Raw genomic sequence first — 26569 nt, 5'->3', positions numbered from 1 at the left:
CACGTTACCCGATTTCAAGCTTTACTACAAAGCTGTGATCACCAAGACAGCATGGTACTGGCATAAAAACAGACACATAGACCAGTGGAACAGAGTGGAGAGCCCAGATATGGACCCTCAACTCTATGGTCAAATAATCTTCGACAAAACAGGAAAAAATATACAATGGAAAAAAGACAGTCTCTTCAATAAATGGTGCTGGGAAAACTGGACAGCGATATGTAGAAGAATGAAACTCGACCATTCTCTTACACCGTACACAAAGATAAACTCAAAATGGATAAAAGACCTCAACGTGAGACACGAATCCATGAGAATCCTAGAGGAGAACATAGGCAGTAACCTCTTCGATATCAGCCACAGCAACTTCTTTCAAGATATGTCTCCAAAGGCTAAGGAAACAAAAGCGAAAATGAACTTTTGGGACTTCATCAAGATCAAAAGCTTCTGCACAGCAAAGGAAACAGTCAACAAAACAAAGAGGCAACCCACGGAATGGGAGAAGATATTTGTAAATGACAGTACAGACAAAAGGTTGATATCCAGGATCTATAAAGAACTTCTCAAACTCCACACACATAAAACATAAAACACACAAAACAGATAATCATATCAAAAAATGGGCAGAAGATATGAACAGACACTTCTCCAACAAAGACATACAAATGGCTATCAGACACATGAAAAAATGTTCATCATCACTAGCCATCAGGGAGATTCAAATTAAAACCACATTGAGATACCACCTGACACCAGTTAGAATGGCCAAAATTAGCAAGACAGGAAACAATGTGTGTTGGAGAGGATGTGGAGAAAGGGGAAGGGGAACCCTCTTACACTGTTGGTGGGAATGCAAGTTAGTGCAGCCACTTTGGAGAACAGTGTGGAGATTCCTGAAGAAATTAAGAATAGAGCTTCCCTATGACCCTGCAATGGCACTGCTGGGTATTTACCCCAAAGATACAGATGTAGTGACAAGAAGGGCCATTTGTACCCCAATGTTTATTGCAGCAATGGCTACGGTCGCCAAACTGTGGAAAGAACCAAGATGCCCTTCAACGGATGAATGGATAAGGAAGATGTGGTCCATATACACGATGGAGTATTATGCCTCCATCAGAAAGGATGAATACCCAACTTTTGTAGGAACACGGACGGGACTGGAAGAGATTATGCTGAGCGAAATAAGTCAAGCAGAGAGAGTCAAGTATCATATGGTCTCACTTATTTGTGGAGCATAACAAATAACATGGAGGACATGGGGAGATGGAGAGGAGAGGGAGTTGAGGGAAACTGGAAGGGGAGATGAACCATGAGAGACTATGGACTCTGAAAAACAACGAGAGGGTTTTGAAGGGGCGGGGGGGGGGGTGGAAGGTTGAGAAACCAGGTGGTGGGTAATAGGGAGGGCACGTACTGCATGGAGCACTGGGTGTGATGCCAAAACAATGAACACTGTTATGCTGTAAATAAACAAATAAAAAAAATTTAAAAAAAAAAGGGTACATATTGCAATGAACACTGGGTGTTATACCTAAACAATGAGTCATGGAACACTACTTCAAAAACTAATGAAGTACTGTATGGTGATTAATATCACATAAATAAATAAACAAATAAATTATAAAAATCAAAAAGAAAAAAGAAAGGCATAATTATTTCCTCCCATTTCATAGTTGAAGAAATGAAAGCTCTTGCTAACTGTCCAATGACCCAAAGTTGGTCAATGTCAAAACTATGGTTTGATTCCAGAAGTGGCTCCTCAGTTACATACTCACCATTCTGTAGAGCCATTATACCATCAGTATCAAATAAGGTAGTCATAATTATAGCTGAATCATGCCCCAAAGCTTACCAGTTCATGAATCATACTGTTTTATCCTTTGATATTTTTAATGTCTTTTGAGAACAAAGTTAAGAACCAAACTTTTCTTTTTATACACATCTCTTTCAATTAGATTATAAACCCTGAGTGATAAATATCAACAAGTTGACACAGATGAGGACAGCTGGAGTCCAGAACTAGATCTTGCCGTTATAAGAACCTGATAATGGAATCAGGTCTAGCTTGGGTCTCCAGGGATGATCCATTCTGGTAAGCAAGGCCTGGTATCTAATTGATAAGGCAGGGGCAATGAATCCCGAGAAATCTTGGGGAGGTCTGGAGGGTATAAGCAACAGATAAGTGTCAGGGAAGACTATCAGAATGGAGCAAAGACTCGGGCTGAATTTCAGGGATAGCATTCCAGGTAGTTAGCAAGAGTAAAGTGAGATCATATATAGGTAACTGAGAGAAGAAGTCAGGCTTGGGAAAATGGTAGAAGTTCAGTTTCCAGAACTGTGGCACAATGAGATAGCCAGAATGAGACCAATGTGATGTGAATCCCCTGGTACTGGGTCATATCTCCTTAGATTTCTTATTCCAGATTCTAGGGCTGATAATCCTAATTACTAGAGGAAGGTGTGAGTACAAAGGAGATAGGGAGACAGGTTCTGGCTTTGGAAAAATGCTTTCTCAGTGATCTTTCTTCAGTGATCCAAAATATCAAAGGAAGGCCTTACCCATATCTTCTCTCAAATGTTAACCAATCATTTGTCATAACTATAGGGGTTGTTTCTAGGTTTCGGTGCATTCTGTTGGTTGTACTTACTAGGTTCCTTTCTAACTGATTCTTGAGAGAGTGAAGATAGTATTTCTAGACATATTGTCTTCCTTCCACAGGAATAAACATTCTGAAAGGAGGGAATAATTCTTTGTATCAATATTTATCCTTTGGCAGAAGGTGGGAATTAAGCCCACTTAGGCATGGCATAATGTCAGTAGTCAAGTCACTGGTATGGATGGAGGAGAAGAGTGATGTCTGAAGGCCAAACAGAGATCAAAAATTACTGCTCTTTATTATTGTGTAGTTGTCTGCATGTAATCACCTTCTTAAATACATTTAATATAGTGATCAATTTTTATTCTTCATACCTTGTGACAGAAAGAGTTAATCCAGAATCAGGTAAATAGCGAGGGCGAGCTAGGTGGAGGATAGGTGCTCCCTGAATAATTCACAAATTGGGAATTGTCCCCCAGTAGGTAAACACTTAATTCTGTAGTCATCTTCGTTTGATGTTTGAACAGTGTGGTGTCAGCAGAGGGTATTGGGGTTATGTGAATGTGTTATTGTTATGCAGTTCTTGGTACAGAACTAAATAAGAGGAGGAAAGGAGCAGTGCTGCCCTTCACCCTGGCGTCATGTCATTGTTCCTCCTTTGTGCCAATGGGCACTAAGGTGAAACCCAGGAACTCTTTCAGTGCTCTTCATCTGGTGTATAACGTGTCCGCTAACATCGCTTTAGGGCAATGTGGTAGAAGGAACAGGAACCTTCAGTCAGAGGACCTGGATGTGGGTCCTAAAGCCATCCCTTCAGGGTGTGTCTCCATTAAGAGTCACTCCAAATTTCTTGGTTTTCTTATTTTTAAAACAGATTGTTAGAGATTCAACTCTTTTTTTGGGGGGGAACTATAATGTTTTTATTGAATTTTTTGCTGTTGTGGAGACATAAATCCTTATCTCTAGATTGAATATCTTTAGTTGTGAGACATCTCTTCAGGTTTTCTATTTCCTCAGTGTGCATTGGTAAATTATTTTTTTTTTCAAAATTCAATTTAATTTTCTTTTTTCAGTGATCCAAAATTCATTGTTTATGCACCACAACCAGTGCTCCATGCACTACGTGCCCTCATTAATATCCACCACTGGACTCACCCAACCCCTCACTCCCCTCCCCTCCAAAACCCTCAGTTTGTTTCTCAAAGTCCACAGTCTCTCATGGTTTGTCTCCCCCTCCAATTCCCCAACTCACTTCTCCTCTCCATCTAGAGATTTAACTCTTAACTCTACTTCATTCCATAGACTTTGGGGTGTAGCCAAATGAGACCGCTTGCCTTACCTACTCCTTGCATGTTTTCAATTCCACGTCTTTCCCTGGACTATTCCCTTGACTTGACACACCATTCTTACCTCTGCTTGTTAAACTCTTACCCATCCCTCAAGGTTTAGTCCAATTATTTCCTACTTCAGAGCCAGGTTTAACATATATTGAGGACGTTCTCTGTCAGAAGTAGTGAGGGTACTTCACCTTGATTACCTAATGTAACTACCAAAATTATGGAGTGACTGTTATTCAGAAAAATCTGTTTATTCTATCCTGAGTTGTTTTTTTTTTTTTTTCCAAAAGAATTTGAGAAGGCCAGAAAGTTAGTAATGTTTTATCATTTTATTTTTTAGATGGGAAAACTAGGTTGAAATAATTTGCTTTTGTTCATATACTAGACTTGGGTGAAGGCGTAATTAGAATCTAACTCAGGATTTTGGCTACTGCTCTGGCACTTTGTCCTATTTGTCAAAATGTTCTGAAGGTACCTTTGACCCTGTAAGTTGGTGTACCTCTCTAAACCATTATAATCCTTCATTTACTACTCCAGGAATCATTCTCTACTTACATGATCTTACAAATCTTATTTCTCCTCTAATATGAGTCTTTGAAGGATGGATAACACCAGGGCTTGCTGATCTTCATATCACTTACAATTGCCCCCCATAGGGCCTTGCATAAAATAAGCATTTAATAATAGCTGTTTTAGATGAATACAGGGTATTTCCCCAAGCCAAAATTTGAGTAAGCAGCTGCATTTCCCTTAAGTTTGCCTGAAAGTATGTTTGTGCTGACTGCTTAATAATTACTATGTGCTGATGACACATGAATAGTACACAGTACTTTGACTATGTGATTTTAGGTTGTGTCTGTCTGAATTTAATTAAGATACGCTCTTATATTCTTCTGTTTATGAAAATTAATGGAAAACAAGCAAAGCATTATCATAAACTTACTTGTAATCCTTTATTAGCTGAAGGATGAATTACTGTGTTTACTATGTTATTGTCAAAACTTAAATTAAGAATTTACAACTTTAGTCAGAATGTAGGCTCCGTGTGTGCAAAGATCTTGCCTATCGTTTCCACAGTTATATTACCAGTAGATGTTTAAAAAATATCTATTAAATGGTGGGTGAAGTTATAGTTTTCAGTGGACAATGAACCTTTTACTCTTTGGATAATATATTATTTAGGTTGTAAGGCACTTTCCATAGCTTATCTCTTTTGATCTTCATGGCAACTGAATGAGATAGTTAAGGCAAATATTATTATCTTCATTTAACAAAAAAGTCAACTGAGGCTCAAAGAGATTAAATGACTCCAGAAATCATCTACCTAACAGTAGGCAGTGACCAGCGCTTGAATCTAAGTACTCTTACTGCAAATCCTGCATTCTTTCTATGTTTTCAATTAGAATGGATTGTTGATGAGGGTAACCACATTAGATAGACTTTTAAGGTGTTTTCTGGAAACGTATACATAATAAATTGAAGTGACTTTGGCACCTGAAAGATGGTATCACAGGACACAACGTTACTGATCTTGGTGAAACGGTCTGAATTTGAGGTAGTTCTGAATTATCCTTTGAGCCTTAGACTAGGAAGGAGACTAAGTACAGACACTTTATTTTCCATTTACTTCGTTGGCCTCTATTTTCCAGCTTGTGTGAACCATAAGCTATTTAAGGCTTCATATTTTTACCAAAATCTTCTAAATACCCTTTTGTACTCTGTAGTTTTTGTTCCTACCAGCTGAAAAGAACCAGCTGATTTCTTTGGTATTTTTATACCTTGTGCTTTATTGTTTTCCTCCAATGTTTTCTGCCCGATGCCAAAGTGCAGATGCTGTGATTGCTACTTCTAGCTCAAGACATCTGCTTTTCAGTAGGTCCTTTTCTTCTTTCATTCCCGATTATAATCGTTATGTGCCACTGCTAAAGTATAGAGTTGGTTCTTGTCCTTGCGTGAATGCTCTGTTTTTAGCCTCTGGATTCTTGCATGGAATGAAAACTGAGTTTTAAGATGCATCCCCAATGAAACGTGTTCAAATCTAAGGACTTTAAAGTAGTCCTATAAGCCCAGTTGTTTGATGAAAAAGCATTCATTTGAAGTCTGTAAGTCTAGGCACAATTTTTAAATTGGGGATAAATGAGAAGTACAGGGAAAGTAACTAATTGGTTTAAGGTTATTTTTGTCTTTGTATGCCACCTTCCTGTTTTGTCAAACAAAGTTTATATAGCATATGACTACATAGTGCTTTCTGTTCTATAACCTACTCAGAAAAGTGATGGCTTAGATCAGAAGCTATATACTGGCTGCTCAAGGGCTGTATTTGGCATACAGAGTGTTCTTAAAGTGGAATTAATTGAGAACATTTAAAAATTGAGGGATTTCATATATGGTTCTGGATTTCTGGATCTTCTTTAGAAATAGGAGGGTATGACACAACAAAGCTTGCATTTCTGTACATCACCAATGGACAGGAGGGAGTTTATAGAGGTGAATTACTGAGATTGATCCAGCATTTCACTTCATTACTTTACTGCTGTTACTGGCTCCATCATAGATCTATATACAGCTTTTTGTTTCCTTCCTTCCTTCTTTCCTTCCTTCCTTCCTCCCTTCCTTACTTCTTCTTTCCTTTTCCCTCACCCTTTCTTTCCTGCACCCCCACAGGCCCTCCCTCCCTCCCCCCAGTATTATTTTGACAATTAGCTCACTTAACTTATTTCCAGACATGGATAATTTGCATCTATTTGAGGATTAAAAAAAAACTATGGTCAGGGCACCTTTTTTAGAAGCCCAAAAAAGAAATATAGTAGGACTTAGCTTAAAGTATTTTACTTTAAAGCATGGAAAATATGTTTTGATTGTCATTCTTTTAATGGAAACAATTTTCGACCTGGAAGGTCTGATTTTGAGTTTCGGCTCTGCCACTTACTAACTTCGACCTTGAACAAGTCATTTAACTTCTCTGAGTTCGCTTCCTCATCTCTGCTAGGTGATTATTTCTGCCAGCCTCATGGTCGTGTGTATCAAATGTGATCATGGATGTGAAAGTTCTTAATACACCATCTGGCACTATGTAAGGGTGAGATATTTTATGGGGAAGCAGAGCTAACATATGGTTTCTCAAAACTTGGAATCTAGTGTTAGAGACAGGACTTAACTACAGGATAAAATAACAATTAAAAGTATCCTACTGTCTACAAGGGTAGAGCTATTAAAGGTTATCAGACATAAGAAAAAGTGCATGATCATGTGGGATAACCAAACTTAAAATTAAAAGGACATTTATAGTATTTCTTCAATTTATTAATTTATTTATGCCATAAATATTTATTCTGTACCAATTCTGTGACCAGAAGCATCATAAGTGCTGTGGATAAAGCAGTGAAATAGAAAAAGCCTAGATTCCTGCTCTTGTAGAGTTTGTGTTCTAGTAGGGGGGAGAGGGAAAATCAAAAGTAAATAGATAACCATTATGATTTCAAATACTGTTAAGTGCCGTGAAGAAAGTAAGTGTAGATATATGCTAGAGCTGATGAGCAAAACTATTCCCATTATGGCTCTTGCTATATTACCTTTTTTCTTTATTTTCACTCTGATAAGACACACATAATTTTTATTAATTTTAATAATTTTAAGTGTATAATTCAGTAGAATTAAGTACATTCACAACATTGTACAACTATGACCACTATCTATTTCTAGAACTTTTTCATCATCCCAAACTCTATATATAGAGTTCTATATATAGAAACTCTATACCCATTAAATAATAACCCTCAATTTCTCCCCCCCACCTCTGATCCTGGAAACCTCTCTTCTACTTTCTGTGTTTATGATTTTGCCTATTCTAGATATCTCACATTAGTGGAATAATATTTGTACCTTGGTGTCTGACTTATTCTACTTAGCATGCTTTTATATCCATGCTGTAGTATGTCTCAGAATTCCATTCCTCTTCAAGGACAGATAATAGTCCACTGAATATACACACCTCAACATTCGTCCTTTGACAATATTCCCTATCTTGACATGATTTGGTTATGAGTCTAATTTGCAGAATACTTCACAAAGCACTTTAATATCCATTACACAGGGCAAGAAGAGTGTTAATTTAGGGATTATTGGTTAAATTGTTGTAAGATCATCGTGGTATCTAGCACATTTTGTTCATGTAATATTCTATCTGATGTGTCTTGGATTCCGGTTCCCAAAAATGAAGTGAAGGTATGTAAATTGGGAGGAAGTTAGGTCAGTAGTTTTCAAGAGGTACGACATGATGATGGCTGTAGTTCAGATGGGTCTGACTCCCCTAATGTAGGACTTTACTCAGTGTATTTGGAGTATTTTTTGAAAATAGATTCAGGCCTCCACCTTGGGACATGATTTGACATTCTAGTAAGTCTCACTGTTGGGAGAATTTCTCAAGATGAACATTTAACCCCTGACTTCTGTTTTGTAGTGTGATTGCATCCTGCTGGAAACATACCAGCTCTGTGACTGAGAAAACCAAATTCTTCCATAAGGAAAACATTAGGGACAGTTAGAAACAATTGATGTCAGGTAAAGTAGAGTTAGAGCGTGGTAAATGATTGATGTTATTCAGAAAAGGAAGCCCCAAATACTGGGAAGTGTAAAAACATAAGATTCAAGAAGGGGCTGAAATCTTGTAAAAGGAACAAACCAGAAAGCAATACATTGTAGAGCTTACCGTGGAGACAGAGATTTATAGAACATGGTGGTTGCGGCTTTGATTCTTAAACAGTGAGTTCACAGGTGTTTAAGCTATTAACTGAAGACTGAGCATAGTGCTTTGCTACATTAAAATCTGATAATGTTCCACTCTTCCCTCAGAAGGAGCTCATTACGATACATGAAGTTTTATACAAATACCTCACACAAGGGGTGTCTAGAAAATGCAGTTAGAAAAACACATGCATCCCAGTGTCATCATCTTTTTCATCATACATTGTAAAGTTGATGTGCTTGGAATTTACATAAATGGTTGGCCAAAAATCTTGGCTAAAGGATTATTCTTAGAGCAAAGGGTGGATTCTGGTGAGCTCTTGATTAAACATCCTTTTCTTGGACCTCTTTCTGTTTGTTTCTTTTCAGGGTGTAGAGTGACATGCCTTTCAACACATAGCTGCGATTGTCTCTTTCATGGTTTGTTTGCTTTTATAATTTTGTTAAGAAAGTGGAAATGTGTTCATATTGGGGTTCTTGCGGGGATGGTTATATGAGGAGAGGCCCTCACTGATACAATTTTAGCCTTTCAGTTCCTTTACCTCACAGAAGGTTTTATGTTGAGAGGAGGGTCTGTGTTATAACGGCTTTTTGGTAAGGGTGTGTTATTCTTCTGAATGTGAGAATATGTGTCCTTCTTGGACCATGAATTTTATCTTAACAAGAAACCCTTGGGACGCCTGGTGGTTCAGTCAGTTAAACATCTGTCTTCTGCTCAGGTCATAATCCCAGGGTCCTGTGATGTAGCCCAGCATTGTGCTCCTTCCTCAGTGGGAGTCTGCTTCTCTTTCTGCCTGCTGCTCCCCCTGCTTCTGTTCATGTTCTCCTTCTCTCTCTCTGTCAAATAAATAAACAAAATCTTTTAAAAAACCTTAAAGATTAATTTTTTTCATAATTCTCACTCTTGCACTCCTTTGCTAGCATAAGGGAGAAGGAACTGAGGTGGAGTAGGTTTTTTTCTGTGGCCTCATTTCCCAGAAGAACAAGTCCACTAGAGTAAAAGGAAAAAAAAATCTTTTTTAAAAAAAATTTTTAAATTTTTAAAATAAACATGTAATGTATATTTAGCCCCAGGGGTACAGGTCTGTGAATCACCAGGTTTACACACTTCACAGCACTCACCACAGCACATACCCCCCCAATGTCCCCAACCCAACCACCCTCTCCCTATCCCCCTCCCCCCCAGCCCCCATCAGTTTGTTTTGTGACATTAAGAGTCTCTTATGGTTTGTCTCCCTCCCGATCCCATCTTGTTTCATTTATTCAAGGAAAAAAATTCTTAAGTAATCCTAGGGATCATAGAGTTGACAAAAAATTAGAACTGATTTCATGACTCTAAATTATTTGCTTTATTAATTATATAAGTTTTATTAAATAAGGAAAGGAAATACTTTATTATGAACCCTGTATGTGGACCTTAAAATGTATGTGCAGAGCTGGCTCTGTTTTTACCATACATACCCACAAAATTAAATGGTAGGTTTGTGATTTAGCCACCTGTGACTGGAAGTTTTCTTTCTTATTCTATTTGGTGATACTCTACCCAACAATTATGAGATGTAGCCATCTCTGTATCATTCAGGAGGGGATGCTTTGTGAGTTGTCTACATATTACCTGTCTCCCACTACTTGTTCCTAGCCATCGTGTAGCCTAGAGTCATTGCTCTAAGAGGGCAGGAGGAGGCAAATCTAGATTGTCCTGGTTGTTGACATTTTCCCCCAAAGTTTTTATAGGAGAAGAGATTGAATATGAAATGAAGCTTTGTGTTGTCTAGATTTCAATTATCCAGCCTCTTCCTTATAAACATCATCAGTGCACCATCATTTGGTGGTATACATACATTTTACATTAAATGGTATAAGCCAGGTTTATTTACAATTAAATGGCTTTATTACATTTTAAGTTTTAGCTCAATTACCCTCAAATTTACTTATGGCTTATTGTTTGATATCATATACTGCTTGTTACAGGTGGTTCAGTATGTAATCTCACTTTGATCATAGCATATAACTATACTGCCTTTTGTTTATTTTTAATTTAGGAAAAACAGATTTGGATCCCAAAAACAATAGTCCATAATTTAAAAAAATCAATAAACAAATGGTAACAATAGGGCCACTGAATATCAAACAAATGCAGAGAAAGAATGTAGCTTAAGATTAATATGGTAATGTGCAAAGACCCATGAAATTTAGGTTTGATGGACACACTACCCTCAAACTGTCTGAAACCACTGAGAAAGGAGTAAATCCTTCATCGAGACATGTAAAAATGAAGGACACATCTTTAGTACTGCCTCTTCATGGTCTTGTAGTCCCAATCATCTGGATATGGAGACAAGCCAACTGGCTTTTTCTTATTTAATGAAGAGTTAATAAAGAAGACTTTTAAATGACTACTATATTGTAGCAAAAGCATTTGTAGACTGCTTGGTATGTGTCAGGATCTGCGCTTAACAGTTTACATAAATGAACTCATTTACCTTCCCAACAGTTCTTTGAGGCGGTTGTTATTATTATCCACTTACTATGGAAGAGGAAATGGAGGTTTTGTGAAATTAAACTGCATGTCTCTAAGAGCTAGTAGGTAGCCAATTCTTGACCGCCATGTCTGACTTCAAACATGCTCTTAATTGCCATACTATACTAAATATGCTACATTTTTAACCATATAAGCAATTGAGAATCTTCAAAATTGGCTAGCAGAACTGCAGCCGAATTGAAGAAATGGTTTTTAGTCACTTTTTCTTGAGTCTGTACGCAAAGAATAGTCAGAAAGCAAATACAAGTTTCATTATTTTAGTGTCTACCATCGTCTCTAAAATTCTAATCTTGTTTTTTTCTTTAGACAAGCATGTTTCCATTTAGAAGTGAATGCTAGTTTCTTGCTTAAAGTAATATTTTAAGTGAACTGAAAACTAAGGTAGAGTCAACAAGTTTGACAACTAGTATTAGAGGACAGCTAGTTAAATGTGAATTTCAGATAAAACTGATTGGGGTTAATTTCCAAAATATATAGAACTTCTACAACCATGAGCAGAAATAAAAAGATTAAAAAATGGATAGAGGATCTCAATAGATATTTTTCCAAAGGAGACATACAAATGGCCACTAGATACATGAAACAGTGTTCAATATCTCTCATCTTAGGGAAATACAAATCAAAACCACAAGGAAATATCACCTCCCATATGTTAGGATGGCTATCGTAAACAACAATAAGTAATAATGTGGAGAAATCAGAACCCCTGTATACTGTTGGTAGGAATGTAAAATAGTGCAACTATGACAGGTAACAGTATGGCAGTCCCTCAAGTGAAAAATAGAACTACCAAAAGATTCAGCTCTTCTGGAAAAATATTCTAAAGAACTGAGATCAGGATCGAAAGAGGTCTGTATTCCCATGTTCATTACAGAATTATTCACAATAGCCACAATATGAGAACTACCCAAATATCCACTGACAGGTGAATGGATAAAGTAAATATGGTATACACATACAATGGAATATTCTTCAACTGTAGGAAGGAAGGAAATCCTGCCACTTGCAACAACATGAACGGGACTGAAAGACAAGAATGTCAAATAGTTACATAAGTCAAATAAGTTACATAAAGACAAATATTGCAGTATCTAAATAGTCTAATTTATAGAAGGTATCTAAAATAGTCAAATTTATAGAAGCAGAAAATACAATCCTGGTTGCCAGGAGGCAGGGGGAGGAAGAAATGAGGGAGTTGTTGTTCAGTGATTATAAAATTCAGTTATGGAAGAGAAGTTGTAGAGATCTGCTGTAGAACACAGTGCGTGTAGTTAACAATATGGTGTAGGAGCGCCTGGGTGGCTCAGTGGGTTAAGCCTCTGCCTTTGGTTCAGGTCATGATCCCAGGGTCCTGGGATGGAGCCCTGCATTGGGCTCTCTGCTCAGCGGGGAGCCTGCTTCCTTGTCTCTCTCTGTCTGCCTCTCTGCCTACTTGTGATCTCTGTCTGTCAAATAAATAAATAAAATCTTAAAAAAAACCAACAATATGGTGTTGTGTGCTTCAAAATTTATCAAGAGGGTAGATCTCATGTTAAGTATTCTTAACACACACACACACACACACACACACACACACACACACACACACACCCCAGACCCAGCAAAGGGACACAAGGAAACTTTTGGGGGTGATGGATAAGTGTATACTTTGATAATGGTGATGGTATCCTGTATGTTTTCTTGTCCAAATGCATCAAATTGTATGCATTAAATATGTGCAGTATTTTTATATATCATAAATATCCCAACCTGTAAAAAAGACAAATTCTAATTTGAACTGACATTTTATATTTTATATGACAACAATAACTAAGGTTGCCTTTCCTGGTGTAGCAATTCCATTAGGTCTAATCTCAATAGACTAGTGTCTGGTAGATACTAGGCAGTTAATTCTGGAAGTGCAAACTCACCTTTCATCAGACAGTACAGTGTGTATAAATGATAAAAGTTATGTCATGTAAAGATTGGTCATTTTATTTATAGCCCACAGTAATGAGATATAATAATATTTCCTTTATCTAGTATCCTGGCATATAGGTGATTAAAAAAAATTTCTGGATAACCAAGAGCTGGCACTTCCTTTTAGCCTTTTTCAAGGCACACCTGTTTAAAATGCATCATGTACTTGTGGGACCCGTCACAGAGTGCGGAGCATTGTTTGACCACTGTCTCAATGAGGACTGAGCCAGTGGGCAGATCTGGATTCAAGACTCCATGGCCATTTAGGTCTTGTCTTCAAATTATTCTTTCAGATTCTAATGTGTACTCTGGGGACATTAATGCATGCAGAGCTTAGTTCAAAGAATTATTGTGAGGAGTCAATGATACATTAAAGAAGCCAATATATTTTAAGCCAGTACATTTAAAACTGTAAAAATGTATATAGTAATATTAGTAACTTCAGTTAGCATGCTGTGCTCTCCCTGTCTCTATGGGTGTTTGAGGAATATTTGTCCTTACACCTAATGATCTGAGAATGCTGTGTATTTATAGATCTGATGTCTATTCTCTGTTATCCCTGCATCACTATTCATTTTGCAGAACCATGCAAAATCTCTCTTCATTAGCCTGCCTCCATATTTAGCCTGTTGCTTAATATTCTCATGTTTTAATTCTGTAGATTTAGGATAAATTCCTAAAAGTGGTTTCACTTCTCACCTATGATTAAAATATATGGGGTCTTTTCTTTGTTGCTCAAAGATATTTTTTATTTCCCACTCATTCCTAGCCAGGAGGCCATGCTCCAATTATTAATAATATAATAGCTACAGTTTTGGTTTCCACTCTTTTCTGGTTTGTGAAAGATGCTTTATATACACTGTTTTTATTGCTTACAACAATCCCGCCAATACTGTGGAATTCTTGCATTCCATATCTGGGCATTGAGACTTAGGTAAGTGGATTTATCAAGTTTAGTTGTGTGTTAGAGCCAATGTGGTACTCAGGTAGGTATTTCTGATTTCTAAGCCCATGCTCTGAGAGAAAGACCTTAGAAGGAAGAGTAACACCTCTGACTTATCATGTATCTTTTATTAAGTTCATACTCACATGATTTCTTGTTTATTATAGCGGTGTTGCTGTTTGAGAAAATAGTGACATTCCCATTTTATGGATAGAAAAGGAGAATAAGTGATTCTGTTATAATAACATATGCAAAACACTGCAGGTGTCTTTCCGGTGCTCTTAGACATCTCAGATGATTGATTTTTTTGTTTTACAGCTTTTTGTCTGTTCGGGCTATTAGAGATTGGAGCCTAATCGTTAAATTTCTGTTTCCTGTCATTATGGTCTATAGTTGGCAAAGGCATTTGGAAAAAATAAACACTTTGGCTTTACATTGCTAAGCATAAAGCAGAAGTACTCTCTAGGTTTTTATATCAAGCCAAATTGCAGTATTTTGGCAAAATGAATGGAAATATAAAATTTGGGTAAAGGAGGAAGCAGTTGTGGTTCTTAAATGAAGCTTTTATTTGCTACCAGGCAAGCCTTGGGAAGAAACCCCTGTAGCTTTCTTTGGCTAAATCTCCAGGGTTGACTTAACTGGATAAAATCCCAAATGTAGATTCATCATGAAACACTGATGTATCCAATAAAATGAAAATTTTAAAGCAATTGTTTTAATTCAGAAAGAGTTAAGAAACTGATTAAGATTCCAAAATTTTTGTTTTGAAGTTACCTAAGGAAATAGAATCTAACCATATGTCAAATGACTGGCATATGACAATGCAACTCTCTAAACTTGTGATAATAGTTTATAAGATGGGAAGTCCAGATCCCAGTTGGTCAGCAGGGATATTTTAATTTAAACATATTTGGTATGTGTGGCCTAAGTGCTATATTGTGATGATATTGGATATAAGAGGTAAAATGAAAACAAAATATATAGGAATAATGAAAATGTCTAGAATCAACCATCCCTACTTCTGGATGATAAAACACATAGTATAGGATTATTGATAGAGATATATGATTGTTTCTTAAATTGGTTACTATACATTCTTGCATATGCAAAGTACTTTAATCTTTAACCTCAATATTGGTATTTCTGCTTCCCTAAATATAATTGCTATTTATAGCAATTATATTTATAATTGTCTAACTTACTAGACAGAGTGATAGCATTAGTCATAAAATGCTAGTCAAGTTTGATGTGATTTTTGCATAAAACCAACAATGTTGTAAAATTGTGGTTTAGTAGGGTTTTTTCTTTTTTTAAAAATTTTTTTCCTTTTTTAAATTTTTTAAAAAGATTTTATTTATTTATTTGGCAGAGAGAGAGAGAGATCACAAGGAGGCAGAGAGGCAGGCAGAGAGAGAGGGGGAAGCAGGCTCCCTACTGAGCAGAGAACCTGATACGGGGCTCGATCCCAGGACCCTGAGACCACAACCTGAGCCGAAGGCAGGGGCTTAACCCACTGAGCCACCCAGGCGCCCCCCTTTTTAAAATTTTTAAGTACTACAATTTATTACCTGACACATCTTCCCAATTAAGTAATACTTAAAAAAAATTTTTTTATTAACATATAATGTATTATTAGCCCCAGGGGTACAGGTCTGTGAATCACCAGGTTTACACACTACAAGCACTCACCATAGCACATACCTTCCCCAATGTCCATAATCCAACCACCCTCTCCCTATCCCCCTCCCCGTGGCAACCCTCAGTTTGTTTTGTTGTTTTGTGAGATTAAGAGTCCCTTATGGTTTGTCTCCCTCTCGATCCCATCTTGTTTCATTTATTCTTTTCCTACCCCCCAACCCCCCCATGTTGTCTCTCAACTTCCTCATATCAGGGAGATCATATAATTGTCTTTCTCTGATTGACTTATTTCACTAAGCATAATACAGTAGGGTTTTTCTAATCACCTATCAGCAAAAAAAAGAGAATAATTTAGTTTTGGAAAACACATTTATTTCCGTATAAAATAAGAAAATTAAAAGTAATAATAATAAAAATAATATTCCAATAACAATATTGTAATAATAACTTATACTTGTAGAACGTGCAAGTGTAGAAAAACTTTACTTCACACTCTGCCCTCACTATATCTTTACCTTTTCTCTTCCTTCTCACTCCTTCCCATTGCCTAGTTCAAATCTCTCTGGCTACCACTCTATCTTTACTTCTCGTCTCTGCATGTTTCTTGAGAGAGCAGTCTGGTCTCTCATTCCCTTTCCTTGTCTCCTGCTCAGTCTGCTTCTTTCCTCATCTCCTCTCACTCCACTACTGTGTACACTGTTCTTGACATTGGCATTCCTAGTTGCTGAATATGATAGAAATTTAATTGTTTCACCTAGAAGTAATGAAAGTTCTTCATTAAAAGGATTCATTTCTTTTGTTCTGATTATAAAATCAATGTACTTTTCTTCCTTCATTGAACATGTATTGATGTTCTATGATGTAGGTATTCTTTGTGGTGGAGCAGTGATTAATAGGCAGGACCTGCCCTCATGGAAATTACATTTTAATGGGAAAAAGAAGAAAATAAACTCTCACCACGTATAAATAAGTGAATAAGATAACTTTAGATTATAACAAATGGAGAAAATTCTATAGGAGAGTGGGAGCAAGAGAGACTGTGGGGTGGGTTTCTTCAGACTCCCAAGGGCACTCTGTGCAGGTAATCATAAACAGAAGCTCACCGTGCAAAGTGGAGACTCTAAGGCAGAGCTAGCAGTTAGTGTAAGGTGTAGACCAAGCTTGGCATGAGGGTGTTGGTTTGCACCCTTGGGAGTTGCCTGGGTGAAATCTACAACTGGCTCCCATTCTCGGAGGGTGAGGAGAAACTGAAGAAAGAGGGAGGCTGTTCCAGGTTGGCAGGTGGCAGATTTAATAAACAAGGGAACTTGTATATGAGGCTTGTCTTGGGTGGCCACAAGCAGAGTAGATCTCTGCACCCACCCACCAGACTCTTAAAAGGATACAGAGAGTCCTTAATGGGGTTCAGTCACGTATACCATTCCAGATGACCTCAACAGCACCTTGCGCTCTCAAGAGTTTGTCCTTGAAACAGCTCCCACTATATAAATGGTGGACAGAATGTATATTCCAAGGATAGGGGAGGGATGAGGGGCCTCTGGTTGTCTGAATCCAGCTCATAGGTCAATGATGAGTCATGTTCTCTCAATGACCTCTCCCCACAGAGGGACAGAGGGAAGGCCAGTGTGGCTGCAGTGTAGGGAAGGAAGGAAACAGGAATGTGAAGTGAGGTCAGAGAGGCCAATGTGGTGGGGGAGGGCAAATGATGTTGAGCTTTGTTTTCAGTAAGAAATTTAGATTTTACTCTTGTTTTAATAGGTAAGTAAATTCTGGGATTTAAAGCAAGGAGTAGGGTGCAGAAATAAAATCTGATTTAAATTTTGTAACATCATTCTGGTCCCTGTGAGGAGAAAATTGTGTTATCAATTGCAGCATTTCACCTCAAGGGTAAATTCCTGTACTAGGTTGGGGTGTTAAAGCCCGTGCCAACACTGTGTTGTTATAAATATTAGATCCATGTAGAGAAGACTCCTAAAGAGACCTTTATATATATTGTCTTGTGTGGCTTTTATTTCCACAGAAGTGTCTTATACCTAAGAGCTTTGCTCAAGAGTGGTTGGATTCTAGGGGCCCCCATCACTCCTCTTTTCCTCCCATCTTCTCCTATTTAGCTCAGCTAAACTTACTTTCTTTTTTTATGGGGAAATGATTGATCTAGTAGTATAATTGTTTTTCAGTCCTCATGTACAGTTAAATGCACGTTTCACATCGGTGGGGAGGCACAGGGTTTCACAATCATTCAGAAGACTGAATCTCAGAGAATATAACTGAAATACATCGCACAAAAGAAAGGAGTAGGAGAAAGTCTGAAGGTTTAATTGTCAGTCTTCTACACTGACGACTTTTCAACATCCTTCTCTGCCAAGGTTACCTTTGCTCAGTTATCCTGTTTATCTTGGGCTCCTTGCAAGCTGTGGCTGCTTGAGGAGCACTTTCAAGGTTCTGTCCTCTGTGTGTTATTTATCCTTCAGTTTCCTACTTTTTTTAAAAAAATTATTTATTTATTTATTATAAACATATAACGTATTTTTATCCCCAGGGGTACAGGTCTGTGAATCGCCAAGTTTACACACTTCACAGCACTCTCCATAGCACATACCCTCCCCAATGTCCATAACCCCCCTCAGTTTCCTACTTCTTGCTCATTATTCAGTGTGTAACCAACAGACCCCCATTTAAATATGTCTACCACAGTCAAGCGCCAAGCGCAACTATCAGAATTGTCCATTCGTCTGTAAAAATGACAAAATGTAAGTGACTTCTTTAACAACAAAAACTGAGAGAGAGTTTCCTACTTCTTTCTTAGATTTTGTTGTTAAAGAAGTCACTTACATTTTGTCATTTTTACAGATGAATGGGACAATTCTGATAGTTGCGCTTGGCCCTTGACTGTGGTAGACATATTTAAATGGGGGTCTGTTGGTTACACACTGAATAATGAGTGAATGCCCCCTCCTCTGTGCTCTCATAGAATGTCAAGAAGAAATGGACCATTCAGCTTTTCTTCTTTTTGATAATGTGCCTTTGTTGAAAGCCCTCCTTCACTCCATTACACTTCAGTTTGCTCAAACTATATTGTTATTTAAAAATCAATTAGAATAAAACACACTCCAGATTGTATTCCTTCCTTTTTCTTCCCTTTCTTGTCTCCCTCTACCCTACCACTTTCTCAAATTGTTCTTTTTGTTTGTCCTTTCCTAATTGTATCCTAAAGAAATGAAACATACTTGTTTCCTCCTCACGTTGACAACTACACATTATATTTGGCTCTAAGGTTCCACTAAAATTCAGCAAAGAATCATTTTCCAGTTACTAAAACTGACCCTTGGGTCAGGCCCTAGGTATTCACAAATGTATGGAGCACAGTCCCTCTTCAGGAATCTTAGATGACAGTAAGAGTTGGAGATAAGTAAATGGAAATTATAGTAGTGTAGCAAGTAAGTGGCTGGTGTGCGTAAAGAAGGGCGCTCAACCTGGTCCTAAACAAATCTTACGGAGGGACTTCTGGCCTGCATCCTGAACAGTGAATAGAAGTTAGCATTAATGAGAGTGGATTGGGGGATGGAGTGGATGGCTAATGTGTTTCAAGTGACATGGAAGTGAGATTAAGCTGGATGACATTGAGGAAGTGTAGTGAATTTAAAACACAGACTGTGGGTATGTATGGAGAGGGAGATAGGGAGGAGAGACAGAAAATAAGATTAGAGGTAATAAAAAAATGTTTAACTTTGATTCAGGTATTTCTTTTTTTATATCTTGCTGAGGTTAAGTGTCTTTCCTTCTGAACATAGAGGGGAAACTTGTGAAGGTGTTAATCATATAAAGGATGTCTCATGATCATGGTTACATATTTGGCTACACTGTATCCTATTCAGTCAACAGTATTAGGCACTTTTTGAATACTCAATACTACAAATGTAGTCATAAAAAAAGGCAGACCCAGACCTTGTCTTCAGTTCCAGAGGCTGACAATACTGACTGTAAGAAGTCCAGCTAAGAGGCTGTGGCCCATGAGAAATTTTGGTGGTCTGAACTGAAGTATTTCAGTAGGGATGAAAGCAAGTGTGCATGTTTAAGAGTTATTCAGGAAATAGTGCTGAAAGAAGATGGTAATTGATTGGAGGGGATAGGAGAGGGGTCTCTACACATTTCCACATGTTGAACTGTATTCCCCTTCCTTTCTTAGTCTGACAGTCTGGTGACTTTGTGGGTGTTTCCATTTGCAGATGTCTAGTTATCAGTATGACCGGCTGTCAGTTTTGTCTCCCATTTGGTGGGTGCACAGTGATATGGAAAAGTCAATGGGTCATTGACCTTGTAGCAGAGGCCATTTGCTATGGAAAAGCTATTATCAAGAATTATGTTAAGCAGTTCTTCTTGTCAGATGAGTTTTGCTAAACTGTTCATTTTGCTATATGATATGTAGTACAATAAGTTTGCAGGGATCGAATGTACAGTGGGGAGGCAGGACAGTTAAAAAAAATGTTAGAAAAAGTAGAGTCTCAGAACAAAACTAGTACTAAGAGTGCTGAGAGGAAACAAAGGCTACGTAATGGATTATGTAAAATGAGTATTTAGTTTTCTGAGAGAGAGTACAAAACCAGATTATTTCCCTCAGAGGCTTCCTAAGAACTCTAGTATCGTGTGTTACTCTGCAGGGAAAGATTTCTGGAAAATGCTGCACACTCAAGTATTCCTCTTGTTAGAAGAGGATCTGATTATGTTTGTTGAAGCTAGAGTTATACAAATACATTTGCCCCTCCCGTCATGTTGTTCACTAATACTGCATTAACATGCTGTGGAATTGATGCCTCACAAAATGCTCCGAGGGAAATGCTGGACTAACCAGGTGATGACTGTAGTAACAGTTAATGTTGATTGAGTGCTTATCATCTTCTGTGCATAGTGTTAAACTCTTTACGTGAACTCTCTCTTAGTCTTCATACTGACAACACTAGCAGGTACAGATATTTATTATTATCCTCATTTTAGTGACAACAAAAATACTCTAAGTTATGAAGTAGTTAGTTTAAAGTAATATAGTCAGTAGGCAAGAAACTGAATTTTAAACCAAACAGTCTAATCTAAAAGATCAAACACTCATCCCTTTGTACATTGTCTTGACATGTCATAAGACTAAAGTCCATAGAGGACTTGGTCTTGGTTGGTATGACCAAAACTCCTTACAATCTTCTCATGAATGGGACTGACCTTTCTCAAGGACCAAAGAAACATCCAAATGACTGGAACATTCTCTAATCTCATAGTCAATGAGCCTCTTATGCATGCCAGTCAATAGATCAGTCATTTCACATGTTATAGTAGAGGAAACTGAAGTAGGAGATCCGGAAATCAGTGCAGACTGGACTCAAATCCAAACAGTCAGACTCAGGAGTTGGTCATGTTCTTAATCATGTGACAATGTCTCAAAATCTGAATTGGTGCATACAGCTTCTCCAGGCCAAGGAATGCTTGCATATATCTATATTAAAATATAGAATTCATTTTTAATGCATTTATCCATATGAAAAATTCCTCATCAGAATTAGACAATTTATAGCCATCATTGCTATCACTGAGTCATATTTTTAGAGATGGAATTTTGGAAGTAACAGTGTGAGAAGAAAGCTAATTTAGAGAATTTAAGAGGAAGAAGAATCAGAGTAGGTCAGACAGTGACCTCGTGAACTTGCCTTAGACGTAAGGCAGGAATCTCGAGGTCAAACAATAACAGAGTTTAGTATAGGATTATAATCTGAGAAGGCACTAAGCAATGGGCATATATTTTATATACCTCATAAATAAATACAGATGAATTATATTTTATATTAGTTTCACTTACCCCTTAGCAAAGTGATAGTTAATATAAGGAATTTAGAATTATAGTAAAAATTCAAACCCAGAATTGGGTTTGAAACATGAAACATGAAACATGAAAGTGGATGGACATACAAATATACCCCATTTATTGTGAAGAAGAATATAAATATTGTCATGTAAAGTGCTAGAGAAAGTAGGTGCTGTGCTTTTATTATAGGTAACTATTATTATATTGGAACATTTCTTTGTTTTCCCAAGTTTTGTGAGTTCAACTTGAAAAGGTTTACTTTGTATTTTTCATTCTGCTTTTCCATTTTTCTCCTACTTCTGGTAAAGTACAGAACAGTGGATTCCAACAATATTAAAACATCTGTGTGTCTCTAGTAGCAGCATTGTAAGAAGCAGTTGTACCAGGTGACTTTTTTTTTTTTTTTAAAGCACATTAGGAATAATAGATTTTAAATGAGTTTATTCTGGACAGGAATACATTTAACACATTTTATCTAAACTGTTTACTCTGACCATTTGACTTGGCATTGAAGAAGGAATCTTCAGAAAAAAAGAGTAAGATAAAGTCACTTATTTAAAGATTATTCAAACAACTGTGCCTTAGATTTTGTGAATAAGTTAAATCTATATTTATATGGAGAAAAATGGTAATGTTTCCCAGTTGATTTAGGCTATTGTTAAGTGAATGAAGACTGACTGAGGTAGGGCCTCTCTTACCTCCTGCATCATATCAAGGCACTTTGTTTGAAATACTTGTATTTTTTTCTCTTCGGAATTTATACAGTAAACAGCATTTCAAATACAATAAATGCCATTTTCAGATGTTCAGGTGTTATGAAAGCTCTAAATGTAGCACAATTATAAAGGAAAAGCAGTGGTTTCATATACTTAGGATTTTTATTATTTTTATTTTATTTGCAGGATGAGTAAGAGATACTTACAGAAAGCAACAAAAGGAAAGCTGCTAATAATAATATTTATTGTAACCTTGTGGGGGAAAGTTGTATCCAGTGCAAACCATCATAAAGGTAAGCTCTTCTGCTTTTTTTCCCTTCTTATCTCTGTGGAAAGTGAAAGATCTCCTTTAACACAGACTATCATGTTCTATCTTCACTGGTCTGTTAGTTTTACTAGGTATGGGTTCCCCCCGGTAATTCTCTTTAAGTAAAAATGCAGAGAGTTATCCTTTATATGGCTTTGATGGGGGAAGCATGATTGTTTCCAGGATTACTGCCATTTCTGAAAATAGTGTTCAAAGACTCTGCCTTTCCCTGTCACTTCCATTTTTAAGATATTGATGCTAAAATGTTTGGTTGTCATGTAATCAACATGAGTTTCAAATTGCTAACAACCTGGGAATGAAAGTATCTTTAATGATCTGTGTCTTAATAATATGTATCTATGGAAATTTCCCCTCTGTGCTTTTTGTGGATTGTATTTCTTCATGCTAGAGTACGTCTCTGACCACCTTTTGGACTCTATCCCTAATGTGATATTCAGCAGGCTCAATTCAGAACAGAGTGAGAATATTTGTTTTACACATATGTGTTAAGCCTGACAGTTCAGCCCTTTCTGTTCTCTTTCCTGAGCCAACGACTCTGTATAATGAATAGCCACCTTTTCCAAATGAATTAAAATGGGGCTATTTCCGAACTGTTCCTACCACAATCAAGTATTCATAGCCTGACTAGTCAATTTAGATTTTTCTGTGAAATATGATTTTACAATTCAATTTTCTGTCCTCTGTAAAGTCTACAGATAAGCAACTTTTAAATTTTATTTTTGGGGGAAGAGGGAGTTTAGAGTGCCTTGAATTTTGTAATACTTAAATTAGTTACACATGTGCATTTAATTAGCATTACATGGAACATTAACACCAGGGAGAGGGATGTGGTGTGATGAAGTGATGGCTCTGAGGTAAAAGCTTTTCCCCTGTGTTTAAAACCAAAAAGAGACATCTTTCAAAGTAAGAGAATTTTGTGAAGAGGCCTTTCATATTTCATATTTCTGTTTTCATCCCACAGTGTGTGTGTGTGCCTGTGTATACATATAATATTAATTATGTCATAGGTCTGTTCTAGAATTTTCTTTAATACAGCATACTGATCCACAAATCCTCTTTGATAGTTGTTATTTGTGGAAAAATAAAAAAATGTCGAGGAGGACATTATTCCCCATGCCTCTAAATTGGCAGCAATGGACCAAATCTAAGGACAAAGTACTGTTAAATACTCACCTTTTAGTGAGACTTGCAAGCTACTTGGGCTTAATAAGAGAAGACATACCATCCCTTCTGTGATGGGTAGCCACTCCAGTGCCCTTTCCCAGACTATAAAAGAACCGAGAGAAGTGGGGAGATTTATGGGAACAGTGGGAATCACTTTGGTGGAGCAAGGGTTAATGGCAAAGATGCTTTCTCAGCTCCAAAGCCAAGTGATACAATTCATGCAAAATGCCCCTTTTGTTTTAAACTATTAAAATAGTTTAAAATAATAAGTATAATGTATATATAAGTCATGTCCCTAAAATGAACATGTAGTGCCTACTCACCACCCAGTTTAGAAATGCCACAGTTTTAATACTCTGGAAACTGGCCAGGTCTGGCACTCAGATTTCATTCCTTTGTCTCCTTCCCCAGACAATCACTACACTTAAATTTTTTGATTATAATCCTTTGGCATTTATTTCTAATTTCACCGTGCATTTATATATCCCCAAGTGGCATATTCCTTAATTATGACTGTTACTGAATTTTCATAATAGTATCATACTGTATTTTTCTGTGATTTCCTACTTTGCCCAGCAGGCACTTGTGGCATTCATTAGGGTTAATGGCATATAGCTATAGTTAATTCATTTTTACGGTTATTCCACATTTTATTGTATGAAGTCACCACAATTAATATTTTTATATTCTTGTACATGAACACTTGGTATTCTATGTCCCTGCCATTGGGAACAATGCGTCTATAAATATTCTTGCACTTTCCCCCGGTGTGCATCTACAAGAGTTTCTTGAGAACGCATTCGGAGGAGCAAAATTGCTGGGTCCTGGGCGTGCATATCTTTAGTCTTACCAGATAATGCCAAATGGTTTTCCAAAGTGGTAGTACTAGTAGAGTCTTTCAAGGAATCTTCTTACCATATTTTTAATCTTGCTGTATGTGTAGATCTCTCTCCTTTCTGGGTGAATAGTGCTCAGTGCGCCTTCTCTCTTTTCTTGATTAGTCTCACCAGAATTGGTCAGGATTGCTAAGAATCAGCTTTTGCCTTTGTTGGTCCTCTTTCTTGTGTCTTTTCTTATATGCCATTACTTTTTGCTCTTATCTTTATAATTTCATCAGTTGTGTTTATTTTTATTTATATAACAACACAAACTCAGTGTACGCCAGGTATTTGTGGGGAAGTGAAACTTGCTTGAATTTCTCAGCGCTACAAAAAGCCGTAGCCTCCTGAAACTCTTCCTACCTCTAGTTATTTGTGTAGTTTCTTTGATTGAAAAGGACAGTAAAACTCCCCTTAACTCCTTAAATGAGCTAAATGTTACAGCTTTGATTAGGTCCCTAGGTTAAGGTCTCAAGTGCCTGAAAGATTGGGGCACCACCTCGCTGGGTGTGAAACTCCATCTTGGAGACACCTGGGGTTTATTTTGTCCATGGAAAGATGTATTTACATTCGAAAGATTAGAGTGACAACCTAGGATCCTTTCCAATCTATCTCAAAGCAGCAAAAGATATTTTTTCCCCTTTCCAGATTGGGAGCAGATGACTGTCTCTCCTGTATTAAAGTGGAAAAAAAAAAAAAACCCATTCTACTCTGTTACTCACCTGTAGAGTTTTTAGCTACTTACATAGGACATATGACCTGGCCTTCCTTATGAGGAAGGCATAGGTCAAAGCAGGCCAATGTACTTATTTATTATGAGATAATCATAAGGAATCTTTGATTCAGAGTACCTTGTATAAGCTTTCAAGATAAAAATAATGAAGATAAATATTAAAAACTCAACAGCACTATTCTCAGAGCTTTACAGGTATCAGTTCATTTAATCTTCACAACAATCTCTGAAGTATGTACTATCATTAAACCCACTTTATGGATCCGGAACTATAGCAAGGAATGGTTAAATAATTTGTCCTTGATTGGCTAGTTAGTAACCAGAAGGCAGGATTCAAATTTAGGCAGTCTGGCTCCATACAACCATGATATTTAGCTAGTAGTAAATTTCTTTTTACACTATTTTTTACGCTATTTTACATTTTTTATACTATTGAAAAAATTTCAGACATTATCTCATCAAATATTTCTTCTACACCTTTGTCATTACTATCTAGAATTCTGCTTATGTGGATGTCAGCTTTCTCACAGTGTCCTGTTTGTTTCAGCATCTGTATCTTCTACCTTCAAGTCAGTAAATTCTGGGATATTTATTCACATCTTCCTACCACATTAGTTCTGTGTTCTCTTCAGTCTAATCTGCCTTTCATCCATATATTGAGTTTTCATTTCATCTATTACATGCTATTCACAATTTTGTTTTTTGGTAAATTGGCTTTTGGTACTGATATATTTTTGCTGTCATTTATGTTTGTATTTCCTCTTTTTATATACTTAATATGTATTACATATGTTTTGTATATATTATATAGGTCTTTATTATATATAATACTATATGATATATTTTAAAATTATGTATTATGTATATTTTGTATATATTATATATTCAACATATAATAAAGATAAAATTATATATAATATACACTATATTGTGTATATGTCATATATATATTATGCAAATATCTTGAAACATAATTATTATGGGTAGTTTATTAAAATTATATTACATATTGTATATATATTTTGTATGCATAATACATGTTTTTTATATATTTATGTTTTATGTTTGAGTTGAATATATTTAATGAAATTTTTGTGTTTTCTTCCTGGTGAGTCTCATTCATGATATGTATTTTAAAGT

The 26569-nt window shown here is 36.8% G+C and overlaps 1 protein-coding gene across 3 annotated transcripts in view; it reads left to right on the top strand.

The window, feature by feature from the left end:
- The window catches only part of TAFA2 (TAFA chemokine like family member 2), a 509650-nt gene that overhangs the window by 304343 nt on the left and 178738 nt on the right, over nt 1–26569 (top strand). For all 3 annotated transcript variants that reach the window (XM_046010603.1, XM_046010601.1, XM_046010604.1), the window contains exon 2: nt 22513–22619. In XM_046010603.1, coding sequence (XP_045866559.1) covers nt 22514–22619 — 106 coding nt within the window. In that variant the 5' untranslated portion in view covers nt 22513. The remainder of the gene's footprint in view (nt 1–22512; nt 22620–26569) is intronic.

Source organism: Meles meles, chromosome 7, assembly GCF_922984935.1.
Source record: "Meles meles chromosome 7, mMelMel3.1 paternal haplotype, whole genome shotgun sequence".
NCBI classification, from domain to species: domain Eukaryota; kingdom Metazoa; phylum Chordata; class Mammalia; order Carnivora; family Mustelidae; genus Meles; species Meles meles.
This window is presented reverse-complemented; position numbering and strand designations above follow the sequence as displayed.